Genomic DNA, 15,064 nt, shown 5'->3' with positions numbered 1-15,064 from the left:
ATCTTCAAGATGATAAACAACATAGAGAACGTTACCAGAGAAGGACAGTGCACCCTATGAATGTGTACTAGTGTCAAACACGCAGTTGCTATCCCACAGCATATTTACCATCAGTTTTAAGTGGTACAGCAACCTTTAATTTAATACTTATAGCACCAAAGCGGAAGTAGGACGGAAGATGAGAGGTATAGCATGACTGCACATTATGTTATTATAATTAAATATCTCTAACTCTGATGGTTATATTAATGTTAGAATTTGGAGATGAGGACAAACGTTTTGTGTGAACAACCTGTTTATTCTGATGGTGCGACCTTTCGGTCCAGATTCTTGTATCGTTGTCATACCTGTTTGACATCAACCGAATATAAAAGCTGTTCACCCATAATGTTTGACCTTATCTAGATTGGTTTACTGAAATAAGGCGAAGGTATACTGTGATTTGAATCAAACAGGCTTAGGACTAGCGAAGCCACAAAACATTCTGTGGGTGACACGTTCAATAATCTGTGAGACAAACGGGAATGTTTGTCACTGTTCTTACGTCTAATACTGCCAGACATTTTGGTTATCTTGTGGGCTGGTCAATGCCTGTAAAAAATGCTGTTTCGATTTTGTGTCATATTTGGCAAAATGGCAACAAAACACAGACTAAGTTCTTCAGGTTATTTAGGCGTGAGATCAATCAAACACGACAATGTCATCGTTCGAGGTCGCATTTTATTCGTTTATCCGCTATGACTGGAGATAAACTTGGGGGCAAAAACACACCTTGCGTGATTCCTGCCAAAGCCTATTATGCGTTTTCACAGTGGGCTAGTTCCCTGAAAGCGCGCAAACTCATTCTCTGCTGGATTAAACAACCCAAAACAAAGCCCATTTCTAAACTCAAGCTTTTATAGGTTTCTTCAAATGCTTTTGAAGAACATTAAAGTTAAATATCAGGGTTGAAACGACACCATTCCATCCCGATAAGCTTTGTTAAACCAACATTATTGACTAAGAACCTGTGAAAATCTTCTTGTTATTTTTAAAACATGTGTTTTCTTGGGCTGTTTTGCCAATAACGTTTACTTGAATCAAATTGGAAATTACAGTCGAGGATGTAAGATAAAATGAAATGTGGTGTTATGTTGACATCATGCTAGTCAGGACTGGAAGGCATCTTGAGCATAGGCGAAAATGACTCTCTCTCTCTCTCTCTCTCTCTGTCTCTCTCTGTGTGTGTGTGTGTGTGTCTGCGTGTCTGTGTGTGTGAGAGAGAGAGAGACAATGTCAGAGAGAGAGAGGCGGGGGGGAGGAGGGAGCAGAGAGTTAACGGTGTGGGTCTGTAGACTTTATTGTATCAATGAGAGGGAGAGAGAGAATTTATGGTGTGTTTACGTGAGTAAGATAGACTGCGCTTTTGCTGTGTACTTTTGTAGTGTATGTGTTTTTCTTTCTTGTGTGAGAGAGAGAGAAAGTTGCGTGTGTGTCTTTATTGTGTGTATATGCGAGATGGAGTTAGTGGTGTTTGTGTGAGAGTGACAGAGCGTGCGTTTGTGGTGTGCATGTATAGTTTAATATGTCAGAGGGGACGCTAGTGTTCCTGAGGTCGTCATGGGTGAAAGAGAGAGAGAGAGAGGGAGGGGGGGGGGGGGGGGGGGTGAGATAAACAGTGGTTTGCCTGTGCGGGGAACGTGTGTGAGACAGCCTTTGTGTTTGTGTCTGTGTGTGAGATCTGTGTTTGTGCTTGTACATGTGTGCGTGAAAGTCAGGGATGCAAGTATATCTGTGGTGTGTTCACGTGTGTGAGTGAGAGAGAGCGACAAAGAGAAAGATATCTTGGTCGTCTACTCCAGACTCAATTATTCAAAGACCGCCGCAATATAGCTGGAATATTGCTATGTGCGACGATAGACAACCGACGAAAAACGAACTGGACATGAGAGCCTTCTGGTTTACGCGTTTGCTCGTGACGTCGAATCCCATACGGATACAATGTGTGAAGTCATTTTCACGTGAGCCTTGTCGAGATACTGCTGGATCAATGTTGATGTGACAATACCGTGGTGGTTTGTTTGAACAAATTGTTAAAATCTGCTCATGTACCGGGAATTGACAGCCATTACGCCGGGCGAAAGGAGTTGTGTGAGTGCCCTTTACCATGTCGCTGAAGCATCTTAATTAGCGGGAATTAAAACCACGACAAGCAGTTCCTGACAAGGTCAAGGGAGATAACTATAGTGTGCTAAATAGTGCTAAATCGCACTATTTATAAATAAGAAAATTTCAATCGATAACCAACATATCCACGCACTCAATAACGGCTGACAAACCGCAACATCTATTTTGGAATAGAACGTGAAATCTGAGCTTCTATAATGGTCGTTTTCGAGACGTTGTTTCTCAAAATAACACATTCATTCAAAGAATAATAAGTTGTTTTTGTTTGTCGTTTATGAATTACTGCTGTGATCCAAAGTAGGACTTGCGTAACATGTTTACTTTTGTGTGTAGGTAAAAATATGTTTTTTTTCAGAATCAATCTAGACAAATAGGTTTATCAAAAGTCAGGCATAACGTATCAGCCTGTTTATTACTGCATGTGCGCATTTTATGCTGGGACACAATATCTTACTATCAGCCGTCATGAACAGTTTAGATACAGGTCTTTTATTGGGAAAATGTGTGTCTGTAAAAGAGGGTGTGTGTGTCGAGGAGGTGTTGATTGGGGGTGGGCTGGGAGGTAAAGGAAAAGATATGTGTATAGTGGAATAGGTCCGTCCTGAAGAATGAGTGCGCACAAAAACGGTGAGGGTGGGGTGATGTCTGTTGAGGAATAGGTTATACATAGGGGAAAGGTTGTATGTAAGGAAAAGGGGGTAGCTGAAATGGCGTGTGTGTAGCTGAAAGGGTGTTTTCAATGTTTTCAGGAGAAGTGGTGTGTCTGGGAAACGGTGTATGAGAGAGAAACTCCGTGTAGCGAAACACCGTGTGTAGGTAAAAGGGTACATGCAGAATAACGGGTGTCTGTTTAGGAGAAATGAAGAAACGGTGTGTGTGTGTGTGTGTGTGTGTGTGTGTGTGTTGGTTACAGGTTGCGTCTGGTGCAGTGTGTGTGCGTGTGTTAGATAGAAGTTGTGTGTGTTGAATTAAGGGTGTGTGTGCTGTGTAGAGGGTCTGTATGATGAATATAGGCTGTGTATGGTGCATGAACGGTGTGTGTGTTGGTGAAACGTTGTGAGTGTCTTTGTATAAAGGGACTGTGTCTCGGAACAATTTTCAGTGTGTTGAATAAAGGGTGTGTGTATATGGGGATATATGGGTGAGATGGAGAAAGTGCGTGTTTGTTTGTGTGGTTTGGATAGAGGGTGTTTATGTAGGATAAGGGGGTCTGTGTGTAGGGAAATGGGTGTGTAGTATAAATTAATGGGTGTGTGTCATGAGCTAACGTACTGAAAATGATCACACCCTCAAATGCTAGTCATATTTGGGGGTGTCACCCTACAGTGTACACATGATCAACTCTCCATCACATAATGCCTCGTCATGGACTGAAATACATGTTCAGTATCGATTTGAACACGGTGTTTTCTGGCAAAATGTAGCTAGGAGACAACAAAGCCAACTTATCCGATAACACTACTTGAACCTTCACATTTGGACATGTACATTTCATACCAGACATTCCAAATGTCATTTGGTTTTCGTTTACAGTAAATACATATTTGATCTCGGACGGTGTTTAGATGACGTAATCGAGCTACATATTCCTTCCCCGTGTTTGGGATTAAGGGGAAACAAATCTTGGTTATCTGGGAGTGTAATATGTCTGAGTAGCGCATATTTGTTGACCATGGGCAGTATATCTCAGAAGGTAAATAATTTACAATCAGCTGTGGCGTGGACTTCCACACTTGCAAGCACTTCGTTAAATAATCTCGTCCATCACAATAATCACCATTCACCTCCAGCTGTATGTGTGAAACACATTTCTGGTGCCCCCCGCCGTGATATAGCTGGAATATTGCTAAAGTTGCCTAAAACCCAACTCACTCACTTACTGCAGTTGTATAACCACAAAGGCAATGAAGCACACACACGTGCATGCACGTGATGAAATAATTGTTAATTTTCATTTCAGTGACAGCACATCATATGAACACAATAACTAATAAAGCATAGACACGTGCATGCCCTTAGTTAGCGAAACTTGACCAACACAATAAACCGATTCTCCCCAGGTTGAATGGCCACATTAACAACTGGAGCGAATGAGTATGGTTTTACGCCGCTTTTAGCAATATTCCAGCACTGTGGCTGCGGAGGACACCAGAAATGGGCTTCACCCATTGTACCCATGTTGGGAATCGAACCCGGGTCTTAACGTGACGACCGAACTATTAAACCACATGGTTACCCGCCGCCCAGCACAAGCAAATGATGTACACACACGTGCATGCGCGTAATACACGTGCACATAGCACATTGTTAACGACAATCCCCATTCATCCCACGTTATATCATGACACTGACAAAGGAAGAGCACACTTTGGATAATCTTGACCATCACAATAATCTGCATTCGACCCACGTTATGAAACCGCAATAACAAATAAATCACACACACGTGCATGCAGGTCATACGCGTGCCCCTATCATATTGTTAAAGAGATAAGCATATGTACATTCGCGTAAATAAAGATGAGTCTCTCTTGACGTCATTGCATTTCGTAAAACAGAAAATCACGAATGTAGTCAAAACAGTTGATTTGGCCACTTTTACATACCTTTGTAAATGTTCTTGTAGGAAAGATAAATAGACAACATGTTAGCAACTGTTGCCGTAATGGAAGACTTTGGTCAAAGTCCCAGAGGGTTCCGACGCTTTATAACACGCTTCTTCACCAAACCATTAATTGTTTGCCTTTGAAACGAACCAGTGAAACTCGAAATTACATTTCCGCTGTCCGAGTTGTTTCAGCGTCAGGTAATACCCTCAGGGAGTTGAACGAATCAGCCATGGTGTCGTGATACGAGTTCCGTTAACAATCAATGTTTAGGACTAAAAAAAAAAAACACCGCTACGGTCAGCTCGGCCATAACGCCCCGACGCCTATCCACAAAGGACAGATTTCGATTGCTTGTTAAGGATTGATAACGGGATCCGTTGACTTGCAATACCGGCTGTAATATCTCGACACCGCGAGCTGTCACAAGTCCCACTATAGATCAAACAAACTACACCTTCAGTCCACCGCCAACCCACTCTCGAACATTACCCAATGCCAGTTACCAAGTTTTCTAGGAAATCAAACCCGCGTTTAATACCACAGGCCCACCTCTATCGCTACTGTGATGTGTTACAGTTGGAAGCGAGGACCCCCGCGGAAACATGTCTGACTGAGCGCCGTTCCTGATGCTCCGTTCTCTGTTGTAGGTGCTGCAAGCCAGCAAGTGCTCTCGACCACTCTCATACTCCAGCGAGCGGTGTGCGGAGCGCATTGGCTATCTGGAAACGACACTCGCCGTTAAAGAGTCTCCGTCGAGTCCATTCTTGCCGTGGCAGTGTTGTAGAGTTGTCGCACCAACTTGAGGCACAGCGTCTGATATGAGAGCGGATATCGGAAAGGAGATTTGAGGGCTCTCATCTCTGGCTTCGTGTGTTTTTCTTGGTAGAAAGTGTTGCCTCTTTCCGGACTTGCACAACGTAGTACGAGGCTTAAGTACTTCGCGTTACCTTTGGAGACATATGTGACTGTTTGTCATCATCCAGTGGATATTTTCGTCGCCTCCCGCAGGCAAACTATTAGTTTTGTGATATACTGTGCTAGGTGTTTCTGCTTGGATTAACGTTCAACACCTGTGAGTCAAGGTAATTTTGATATCATTTCATCATATGAATATTGAGTACACATCTCGTCTCCATATTGACTTGAACGTGTACTGCATTGTCAAGTTGCGCGTCAAATAGGCGAACATCGACCGAATCTCTTAACACTCCAAGACGTGTGTATTCTGTACATCGTGCGGGAGTCTAACGTTTCACAGCGTTCTTTAACCCAAAGATTAAAGAATACCACCCTTGAATTATTATACATTTCCTTGACAGACATTCAGTCAACAGATTGACTGCCATTAATTAAGCAGTGAAAGAGAACGGTAACAAAGCCGTATGTTCCAGTAAACGTGGATATTTACAACTTGGGCTGTGATCTGTGATCTGTTGCAAACAATGTGAAAGGAAGCAAGTTAGTTTCGTGGTAACATCGACGTCGATGTGGTGGTGTGTATCACGTTGCTGGATAATGGTCTTCCTGGTCAGAAGTAGCCCTGCCTGTGGTCAAGATCAAGAGTAAACACTTGAAACACCTTGACAAAACCTTGATAACACCTTCGTAAAACGTTCATAAGACACTGGTTGTGATATTAGGATTCCATAGGAAGAGACCAGCGATGGACATCACATGTAAGTATATTGTTTTTTTAGCACCGATGATGATATATTCAGACTCAAAGGCCTGGACCTGAATTATCGTCGTTATATTTGTTGTAATAGCTGTGGAATTCATTAATATTCGATCAGTTATCCGTCCCTCATAAATCTGGAACCAAATAGTCTTGTTTGTCAAAATATTCATGCATTTTGGGTAGTGGCTCCAACACAAACACACGTGCATACGGTGTGTGTGTGCGTGTTTGTGTGTGTGTGTGTGAGAGAGAGAGAGAGAGAGAGTGTGTGTGAGAGAGAGAGAGAGAGAGAGAGAGAGAGAGAGCACAACTCCAAATCTCACACTAACGTGTACGCGTTCACACACACAGGCAACACAAAGAGACGGAAAGACACACACAGAGCACACACCGAGATATTTACCCCTATACTGCCAGAGATTTTAACATTGCATTGTCTAATCAGGTGTACAATTGTTTTGTGACTTATAAAGCGGAATTAAGCAGTCGAATAAATGTCATCTAGAGAGAAATATACCTGTACATATATAGAGAGAGTTATGTCATATATAAACAGAGAGAGGGGGGAAGAAGCATAAAAATACCATTGTATGTATTATGCACATATGCATAATGTATATACTGCATGTGTACTTTGTTATGTGTATATATGTATTATGTATAATATAATATGCTTACATATACATATTATATACATGTAAACACATAGTTAATCGTTATATATATATGATTGAGATAGCAAAATGTACTTAAGTAGATTGAGATGTATCGAGTTAGATATAGTTATCGATAGATGGGTTGAAGATGGGTTGAACATATACACCGAGGTATATATGTATATAGAGAGATAAACAGGTGTAGATATATAGACGTAGATAAATAAACAGACGGACTAGACATATAGAGGAAGGTAGAGGAAGGTAAGAAGATACGCACAGACGTGGATCATGATATATGTAAGTATACCTGGAGATGCTGACAGAGAGGTGACGTAGATGTATTGATGCAATTACGTCTCTAAGCGTGCGCATAGACGGACGGACGGACGGACGGACACTGAATAGACAGTGGATGAGTATGCGACATGTGACAGATTGATAGACAGTAAATGAATTATTTGAAAATTCAAAACTGTACAGAAAGCATCACGTATACCTCCACCTGTTATTCTATTAACATTGCGTAAGTCTGAGTCATGTTTAGTTGTGTTTTGTCCGCCTGAGCTATGCTCGAAAACATCACGATATATATATATATATATATATTTATATTTCATACCTTGACATTACAAATTCCTATCATTGTTCTTCAATTCCCAGACATAACAAAGTCACGTGACCTTCGCCTGCAGCGTGATCAACAGTCAACATCTGTCACCACTTTCAGTAACCTTGTTGTTATTTCATTGTAGATTAACGTCGGCGCCTCATCGTCACCGTCACAGCGGAAGGTTATTGCCTCTTTCTGGTCTCGTGACATCACAACCCTGCCCAGCTCAACCGGGTGCTTGCGTACTGCGTCGGGTGAAGCGAAAACCGGTCAAACTTGCAACCAGTCTCGCACTGTATCGAGTCTGTCGTTTTTATGGAATATTCCCTGAGTCGTTGTTTGCTGTTCAGGCAGAGTTGAATTTGATTTACACGTTTGAAAAAAATACAAACAGAAACAAATGAGGGTCCACCGAGTGTGTTCTTCAGAGTAACTGGTTAAAATATTATGAAATAGAAACAGGTCTGTTATTCATGTGGATGTACGATATTGGAGTGGAGGTGTGACTTCTTCCCCACGGAGTTTGTGGGTCACTGAAACTATTTCACAGATCCCCAGAATAGAAACATATGATGACTTCTGTTCGTGAATGAGGACAAAGGATTTCCCTGGACATCAATATTCTGAGTATTAATACTGATTTGATACTGTGAGTACTGACAGAAAACATCCCTCTGAAGGAGATTAATAACTATTTCGGCGTGTCTGACTTACCCACATTTCCGCTGGACCAAATATTGACCACAGGTTTGTTGAACTAATTTCTCAGCCAGAGCTTAGGATCTGGTAACAGCGAAGAGAGCCGCTTGTAGAATTAGCCCTCTGTTCGCCTTTTGCCGACGCCATCATGATATGATAAAAGTGATGATTGACAATATTTCGGCAGATTTCAAGATGGCGACAACTGATATGTCTACCACGTTGAATTCAACATGGCATTCAACATCTCCAACTCCAACGGCGAAGAAATATCTATTTCTGCCAATGTCTTTTCCGTGGCAATACTCTGTCCCCATAAATGGTTACATCTCGCCGATTCTCGTATTCTTGACAATAATCAACAACACCTTAGTGTGCGTTGTCCTCTTGAAGCGACACATGCGATCTCCCACGAACGTCCTTCTTGCTGCCATGGCCATCTCTGACATGTTGACAGGTGTGTTTCCAGTTCCAATCTTTATATACTTTTTTGGGACTGAACGATTTCGAGAAATTGTACCGTACGAATGGTGCTTTGCATATAAATACTTATCGGAATATATACCCATCATTTTCCACACTGCATCAATCTGGCTCACAATGGCTCTTGCCATACAACGGTATATCTACGTATGTCATTCGTTCCGAGCGAGAACGTGGTGTACAATACCAAACGTGATCCGAGGGACAGTAGTTATATATTTCATCGCCATACTTAGTCAGCTTTGTAGGTTCTTCGAAGAGGAGATGACTCCGATTGAGCTTCCTTCCGAGCTCCACCCAAACCAGACTGTGATTGGCTGCGAAATCGGCCACCGGAAGTGGGTTGCTGGGAAATTAGATATATATTATAACATCTATTTTGGATTTCGGGTGATTTTCATCCATTTAGTTCCGTGTATTTCCCTCGTCGTTATGAACGCTTTGTTGATTTACGCCATGCGTTGTGCGCAACGTCGGCGTATGCAATTATTACGCCAGAACAAAAAAAGCGAATCAAAAAAGTTGAAAGACAGTAATTGCACGACTTTGATGCTCGTAGCGGTCGTTGGGTTGTTCCTTCTTGTGGAGTTCCCCCTCGGTATACTTATGATAATCATGATTGTAGAAAATACGTTCCGCATTTCAATCATTGAGAGGGAGACGATGAACATCCTTTCTCTCATGTCCAACTTCTTCATCCTTCTCAGTTACCCCCTGAACTTCTTTATTTACTGCGGAATGAGCAAGCAGTTCAGGGAGACGTTTAAACGCCTGTTCACTGGCGGCCAAGTTCAGCTGGACCGAGACTACTCACAGTACATGACCTTGCCGACAGAAAATGGTAAAACGGCCGTTACTGGTGACGAAACCGCACTTTAATTGAAAGTGGCCTAATGTACGGTTATTACTGGAAGAAATTGTCGATGTAGTTCCGGAGTGAATGGAAGGCTGCAGGCCGACGCCTCTGATTGGCGTGACGTTCACAAAGACGACGACATGTGTATTCACGGAATAATCGCCAGAACATCAAAGGGCTTTCTGTTTGTTATGGAAATATTTTTTTTGGAAAATGGAATGACCTGTGTCCCCCTTGCCAACTAACCAGGAACACAATGGACTATGTTTTACAGAGGGATACCGACGTACCTGCTTGTTTTTCCTAACGCTACGCGTGTTGACAGGGACATTGGTATGACTGCACTTGTATGGACAAATCTAAGTTTTGTACGCTTTTTCTTTGCACATCACCCCGTGACATGCTTCAGAAGTGACATATATATTGTAGCACGTGTTCGGTTCCTTTTTCCTGCTCTGTTGCCATGACTACAATTTTCATAATATCACCCGGAAACATACTCATTGTGCCAATCAGAGGACAAACATGAACCTTAGCTTCTGTAGTCTTCAGATGTAGACTAGTTAAACAGTGGAAAATAGCAGGCTGATTTATCTCCCTTTGGTACAGCCTTGACCCCTCTGTACCTGAAAGCGAGGCCAATATGGCGCCTATTTATCAGCCTGATATTGAACTGTTTTGATAGTCTCCTCGTTGTATATTCTCATGAAATCACCACACAGTAACCACAGACTAATCTTTCATGATCAGTATTATTTGATAGTTATGAAAGTGTTTCCCATGAAAGCATATTCTATATCGACAGACAGATGTCGTTCTGGCCAGAATGCATACACAAATACATATATTAAATATATTATATATATCTATATCTATACATTTGTGTGCCCGTCTATATTTCCTGCTGCGTGTCGTTGTGCGAATAAACTATTTAAACGTTGTATTTATTATTTTAAATGCTCCACCAGGCAGCTCGGCCCAGGGCGATGGGGTAGCCTAGTGGTTAAGAGCGTTCGCTCGCCACGCAGAATGTCCGGGTTTGACTGCCCACATGGGTACAATGTGTGAAGCCCATTTCTGGTGTCCCTTGCTATGATATTTGCTTAAGACAGCGTACAACCATACATATCATGAAAGTCCATGCCGTTTCCAACGGTTAAATGACGTCAATTCCTGTTTCCAAGAGATGAATTCCAAAGTGTCCAAGACTCAGATTCTACTATTAGGGTTCCACGAATATTTGCAGATACTGCTAGCTTTAGATTGGTTCCCGTTGTAAAGTATAGATTTGCCGTGTTTTGCATTTATTATTAATTTATGAGATTTTTTAATGTTGGTATTATATTTGCAGATAATGTCATTTTCATTTTTGGAATATTGAAAATTTGAAGTGGCACGGCGTTTTCTGTTTGGATGGCAGGATATTTCTAATTTAGTGATGGCGTCGATCGTTGAAATTAATTTTCTAATATCAGTGGACTTTGTACGTTAACATAGTTAACAGACAGCTGTTATTTCTGCATTACTGTTTAAGACAGATGGTTCTAATGTTTTCTCATATTACTGTGTACATGTGTTAGAAGCTTCAGTTGGTATACTGACGACAGAAAATAAGGGAACTGGAGAATATTACGTCTGAAGGTGTTCAGCTCAATGAAAATATCTCATCACACCAAAATGAGAAACAATTTTTTTCTTCTTAAAACGTATGACCCATTATTCAATAACATGTTACAACATCACAACCTGGCAAGGACAAGGTGCAAATTCAGTGCGTTCTGTGACACTGGAGAGTTCCTGATAATTTGCATTCATAAATTTTGTATTCGGATTGTCATTACAAAAGCTCTTTGATTTCCGCACGAATACAATGTTAATAGGCCGAAAGAAATAGGATGCCTAGACTTGCTTCACTCATACTATAGCATTAATTCAATGGCTGGATAGAACAGATATGATTTATGGGATGTAAGAGAGACTGGTTTGTGATGCTCATGTAAGGCAAAGTACCATGTGTTGAACTGTCAAAACTGTCAGAATATTTTCCAGTGAGCAAAGCGGATCAGTAATGTGTGTTTGCAGTTCGATATGTTGTGTTATTTGTCGGTTCGAATCCTAGATTCGGCCTGAATATGTTTCCGTGTTTTGAAACCATACACATGTTTAACAACATTCGTAAATGTTTGAGTTCTTCACCTCATAGTACTTTCACGCTTGAGCGCCATTATTGCAATGCGGTTTGAAGACTAACTCACTACTATTAATTAACCAAACAAAAACATGATATTATAATTCCTTGCTATACTTTGGAATATTCAAATGAAAATATCAAACAATTTATTCACATAAACATTAAATAACACAATCGATCATCAAACGTAACATTGCCCACGCATCAAAAAATACAACGAACATGAAAAATGAGAGCATTAGCGAAAGTTATCAAACTTCATGTTTTTTGGTCAAAGAATATTATTTACATTTTCCGGTTGACGGAAAATGTCATATGTGAATTTTTTCCTGAGGTGAAACAATAGCACTGACTTAACAGCTTCTCAGTTTCAAGCCGAACGAGGAAGCACTCCCATTGCTGCTGTATGTCTTTTTGTCTTGAGAGTAGGCAATGCATTCTAGTGTATACATTTATCGATATTCGACGTAGTAGTAATTGTCGCCTTGTGATTAAAGTTGGGCAAAAGTCTCTGGAAGCACACGTATATGTAACAGTTCGAAGTATTCTAACACGAAAGTGAAACCTGGCGATCTTATTCAGAATCCCAATGTGATCACAAGCATCAGTACTGTCCACAATGTCCACAATGTCCACAATCCCAAATGGAAGACAAGCGTGAGTACTGGCAGCCTTGTCCAGAAGCCGAATTGGAAGTACTGACGATTTTGTTCAGAATATCAATGGGAACAGGTACAGATGATTTTATCAAGAATACCAGTGGGAATGCAAGCATCGATACTGACAATCTTGTCCAAAATATCAATGGGAAGGCACGCATAGGAACTGACGATCTTATCTAGAATCCCAATGAAATGGGGATCTCCCTTGAAGACGAATTCTAACTTGCAAACATAAGAGGATCGGCTAGGCCTACATTTTGTAAAAAAATATACAAATTTAAGAAAATATATATGAAAAAGGTACAGTCCAAAACATGCCACTTCGAAAGTGTGAAGATTATGAAGCTGAGGCAGTGCTGACTTCCATAAATATTCTTGACTCACAACTGGATGTGAAACCCCTAATTAATTAGGATCCCCTTATTAATTGGATCACTTTATTTATTGGAGCCCTTTATTACTTTAATCAATGGAGTCTGGGTATATAACTCTTCGGAAACGAAACTCTGTTTTAATATCAGTGATCCTATCACTTGATTAAGATTATGTTTTATTTCATTTCTCGTGTGCCGTATTATATTTCATCATGTAAACACAGCAGTATTTGCCCTTTTCAACTGATAACACGCAAAGACACGCAGTGAAAGGACGCTTTGTGTGTTTTGTTCTTTTATTGGCTTTAAAGGTTGTGCCTCGCAAGGTAGTGCTTGATATAATACTTATCACAAAAATGTGTGGAGTGTAATGCCTTTGTTTAATTCCCCGTTTCTGAGTCAAGGTTCAGTCTGGTAATTTTCACTGAAAATCGTTTCATCGTTCTATTCCATGTAAGAGGCTTTGAAACTAAAGGTCACTCATGGTGCAAATGAAGAATCACCGGCCAACAGGCTGATAGAAACGGGCTGTGATTTGCATAAGCTTCAATCGATGCGAATGACGAAGTAATTATCCCCTTATGCGCCTTATAATGGGGCGTGGTCTGTTTCAGTATATCGCGTCCGGGAGACTTAAGTCCACGCGACACATTCCGGAAGTGTCAACGAGTAGGCTTTGACGAATTGCTTTAGCGATTCTATTACCCGATGACATTCAGTATCTCGCGGTGCTTATAGAGCTGGATGCAGGATGTTTCAATCTTGTGTGGAAGAATCCGATCTTTTAATCTGTCAAAACGTTGGAGATATGTGTTTTCGATTGCACAATTAACAAGCCTTTATCAGGAATGAAAACCAGAAGATCTTGCGTCACGGTTAAAATTAGATCTACAGCTGATGACGTGAAATAGCCATTGTTGAGGATCCTCTCATGAAACCTGACCGAGGAATCCTTACATTTAGTACAAAGAAACCGGAACATTTGCTAATGGTAAGTTCTGATGCAAGATATATTGCTCTTGCGGCAAAATCGTTCACAAATCCCGTTCACCGTCTACCAAAAGAAAATAATCCCTGACATCTTACTTTTTAAGGTTTGAAACATTTGGAAGATTCAGTGGATCTATCTTGTGGTGGTGTGACAGAGAAACGAGTTCAACGCAGAATATTTTAGTTTAAACTATTTTGGGATTAAGGAGAAACCATTTCGACTTTTGTGGATTTGGGTTAGGAGATGTGGAAAAGGAAACCAATGCCCATATTGTTGCATATCTGTCACAATGCAGGTAAACAAATACAGGTTACTCTAGTAGTATGGCTAAAGAAATTTTGGTTCTATTAGACATTTTGTAAAATCGATTGGTCTCCGGTTCGTTCTCTCTTTCTTTCCATCTCTCACACACTCTCTCGCTCTCTCTTGCTCACTCACTCTCTCTCTCTCTCTCTCTCTCTCTGTCTTGCCCTCTCTCACACACACGCGTACGCGCTCAAAACGAAAATGAAATAATACTGATTCTAAACCAAATCACATACACGCGCTTACACATATTCACACGCATGAGCACACACACATACGCACGCAGAAGCCTCAGTCTTGGAGTCTCCCTGCTGTGCGGCAGTCTTTGAGTAGCTAAACATCAAGTGCAATGATGTACACTGTTGGTGGACAGTGCACTTTCATTAACTCGCAGTCTTTAAGCTCGATGTACGATGCAGTGACTAGTGTTGCTGACATTCGCCTGGGGCCATTAACGGGATGAAATGTATGGTAGCTGAGAGTCGCCAAATAGAGTTGAACTGGCACGTTAAAACGGAATTTCATTGAGCTAAGAGTACGATATCTCTCTCATCATACTCTTAAAAGCGTGTCGCGTGTCTCTCTCATCGCAACACTTTGCCTCTCTCTCTCTCTCTCTCTCTCTCTCTCTCTGTCTCTCTCTCTCTCTCTCTCTCTCTCTCTCTCTCTCGCCAAACACCTTCTTGACCGGGCGAGATCCCATAAAGAAAAGCAGAGTTTAAGACATTTCGTTTGTTTTTATACGGGAATCCGGGATCTACACTGGTACTGTTTCCCTGT

The 15,064-nt window shown here is 41.2% G+C and overlaps 1 protein-coding gene across 1 annotated transcript; it reads left to right on the top strand.

Annotated features, from left to right (window-relative positions):
• Positions 1–5,666: 5,666 nt before the first annotated feature.
• Positions 5,667–9,867, top strand: LOC137278798 (sex peptide receptor-like). The gene is made up of 2 exons (XM_067811312.1): positions 5,667–6,451; positions 7,865–9,867. Exon 2 carries the CDS (start codon positions 8,575–8,577, stop codon positions 9,781–9,783), a length of 1,209 nt encoding a protein of 402 aa, XP_067667413.1. The 5' UTR covers positions 5,667–6,451; positions 7,865–8,574; the 3' UTR covers positions 9,784–9,867.
• Positions 9,868–15,064: the final 5,197 nt, after the last annotated feature.

The sequence above is a fragment of the Haliotis asinina genome, chromosome 1 (genome assembly GCF_037392515.1).
Source record: "Haliotis asinina isolate JCU_RB_2024 chromosome 1, JCU_Hal_asi_v2, whole genome shotgun sequence".
NCBI classification, from domain to species: Eukaryota; Metazoa; Mollusca; class Gastropoda; order Lepetellida; family Haliotidae; genus Haliotis; species Haliotis asinina.
Note: the sequence above shows the minus strand (reverse complement) of the source record. Positions and strands in the feature narration are given on the sequence as shown.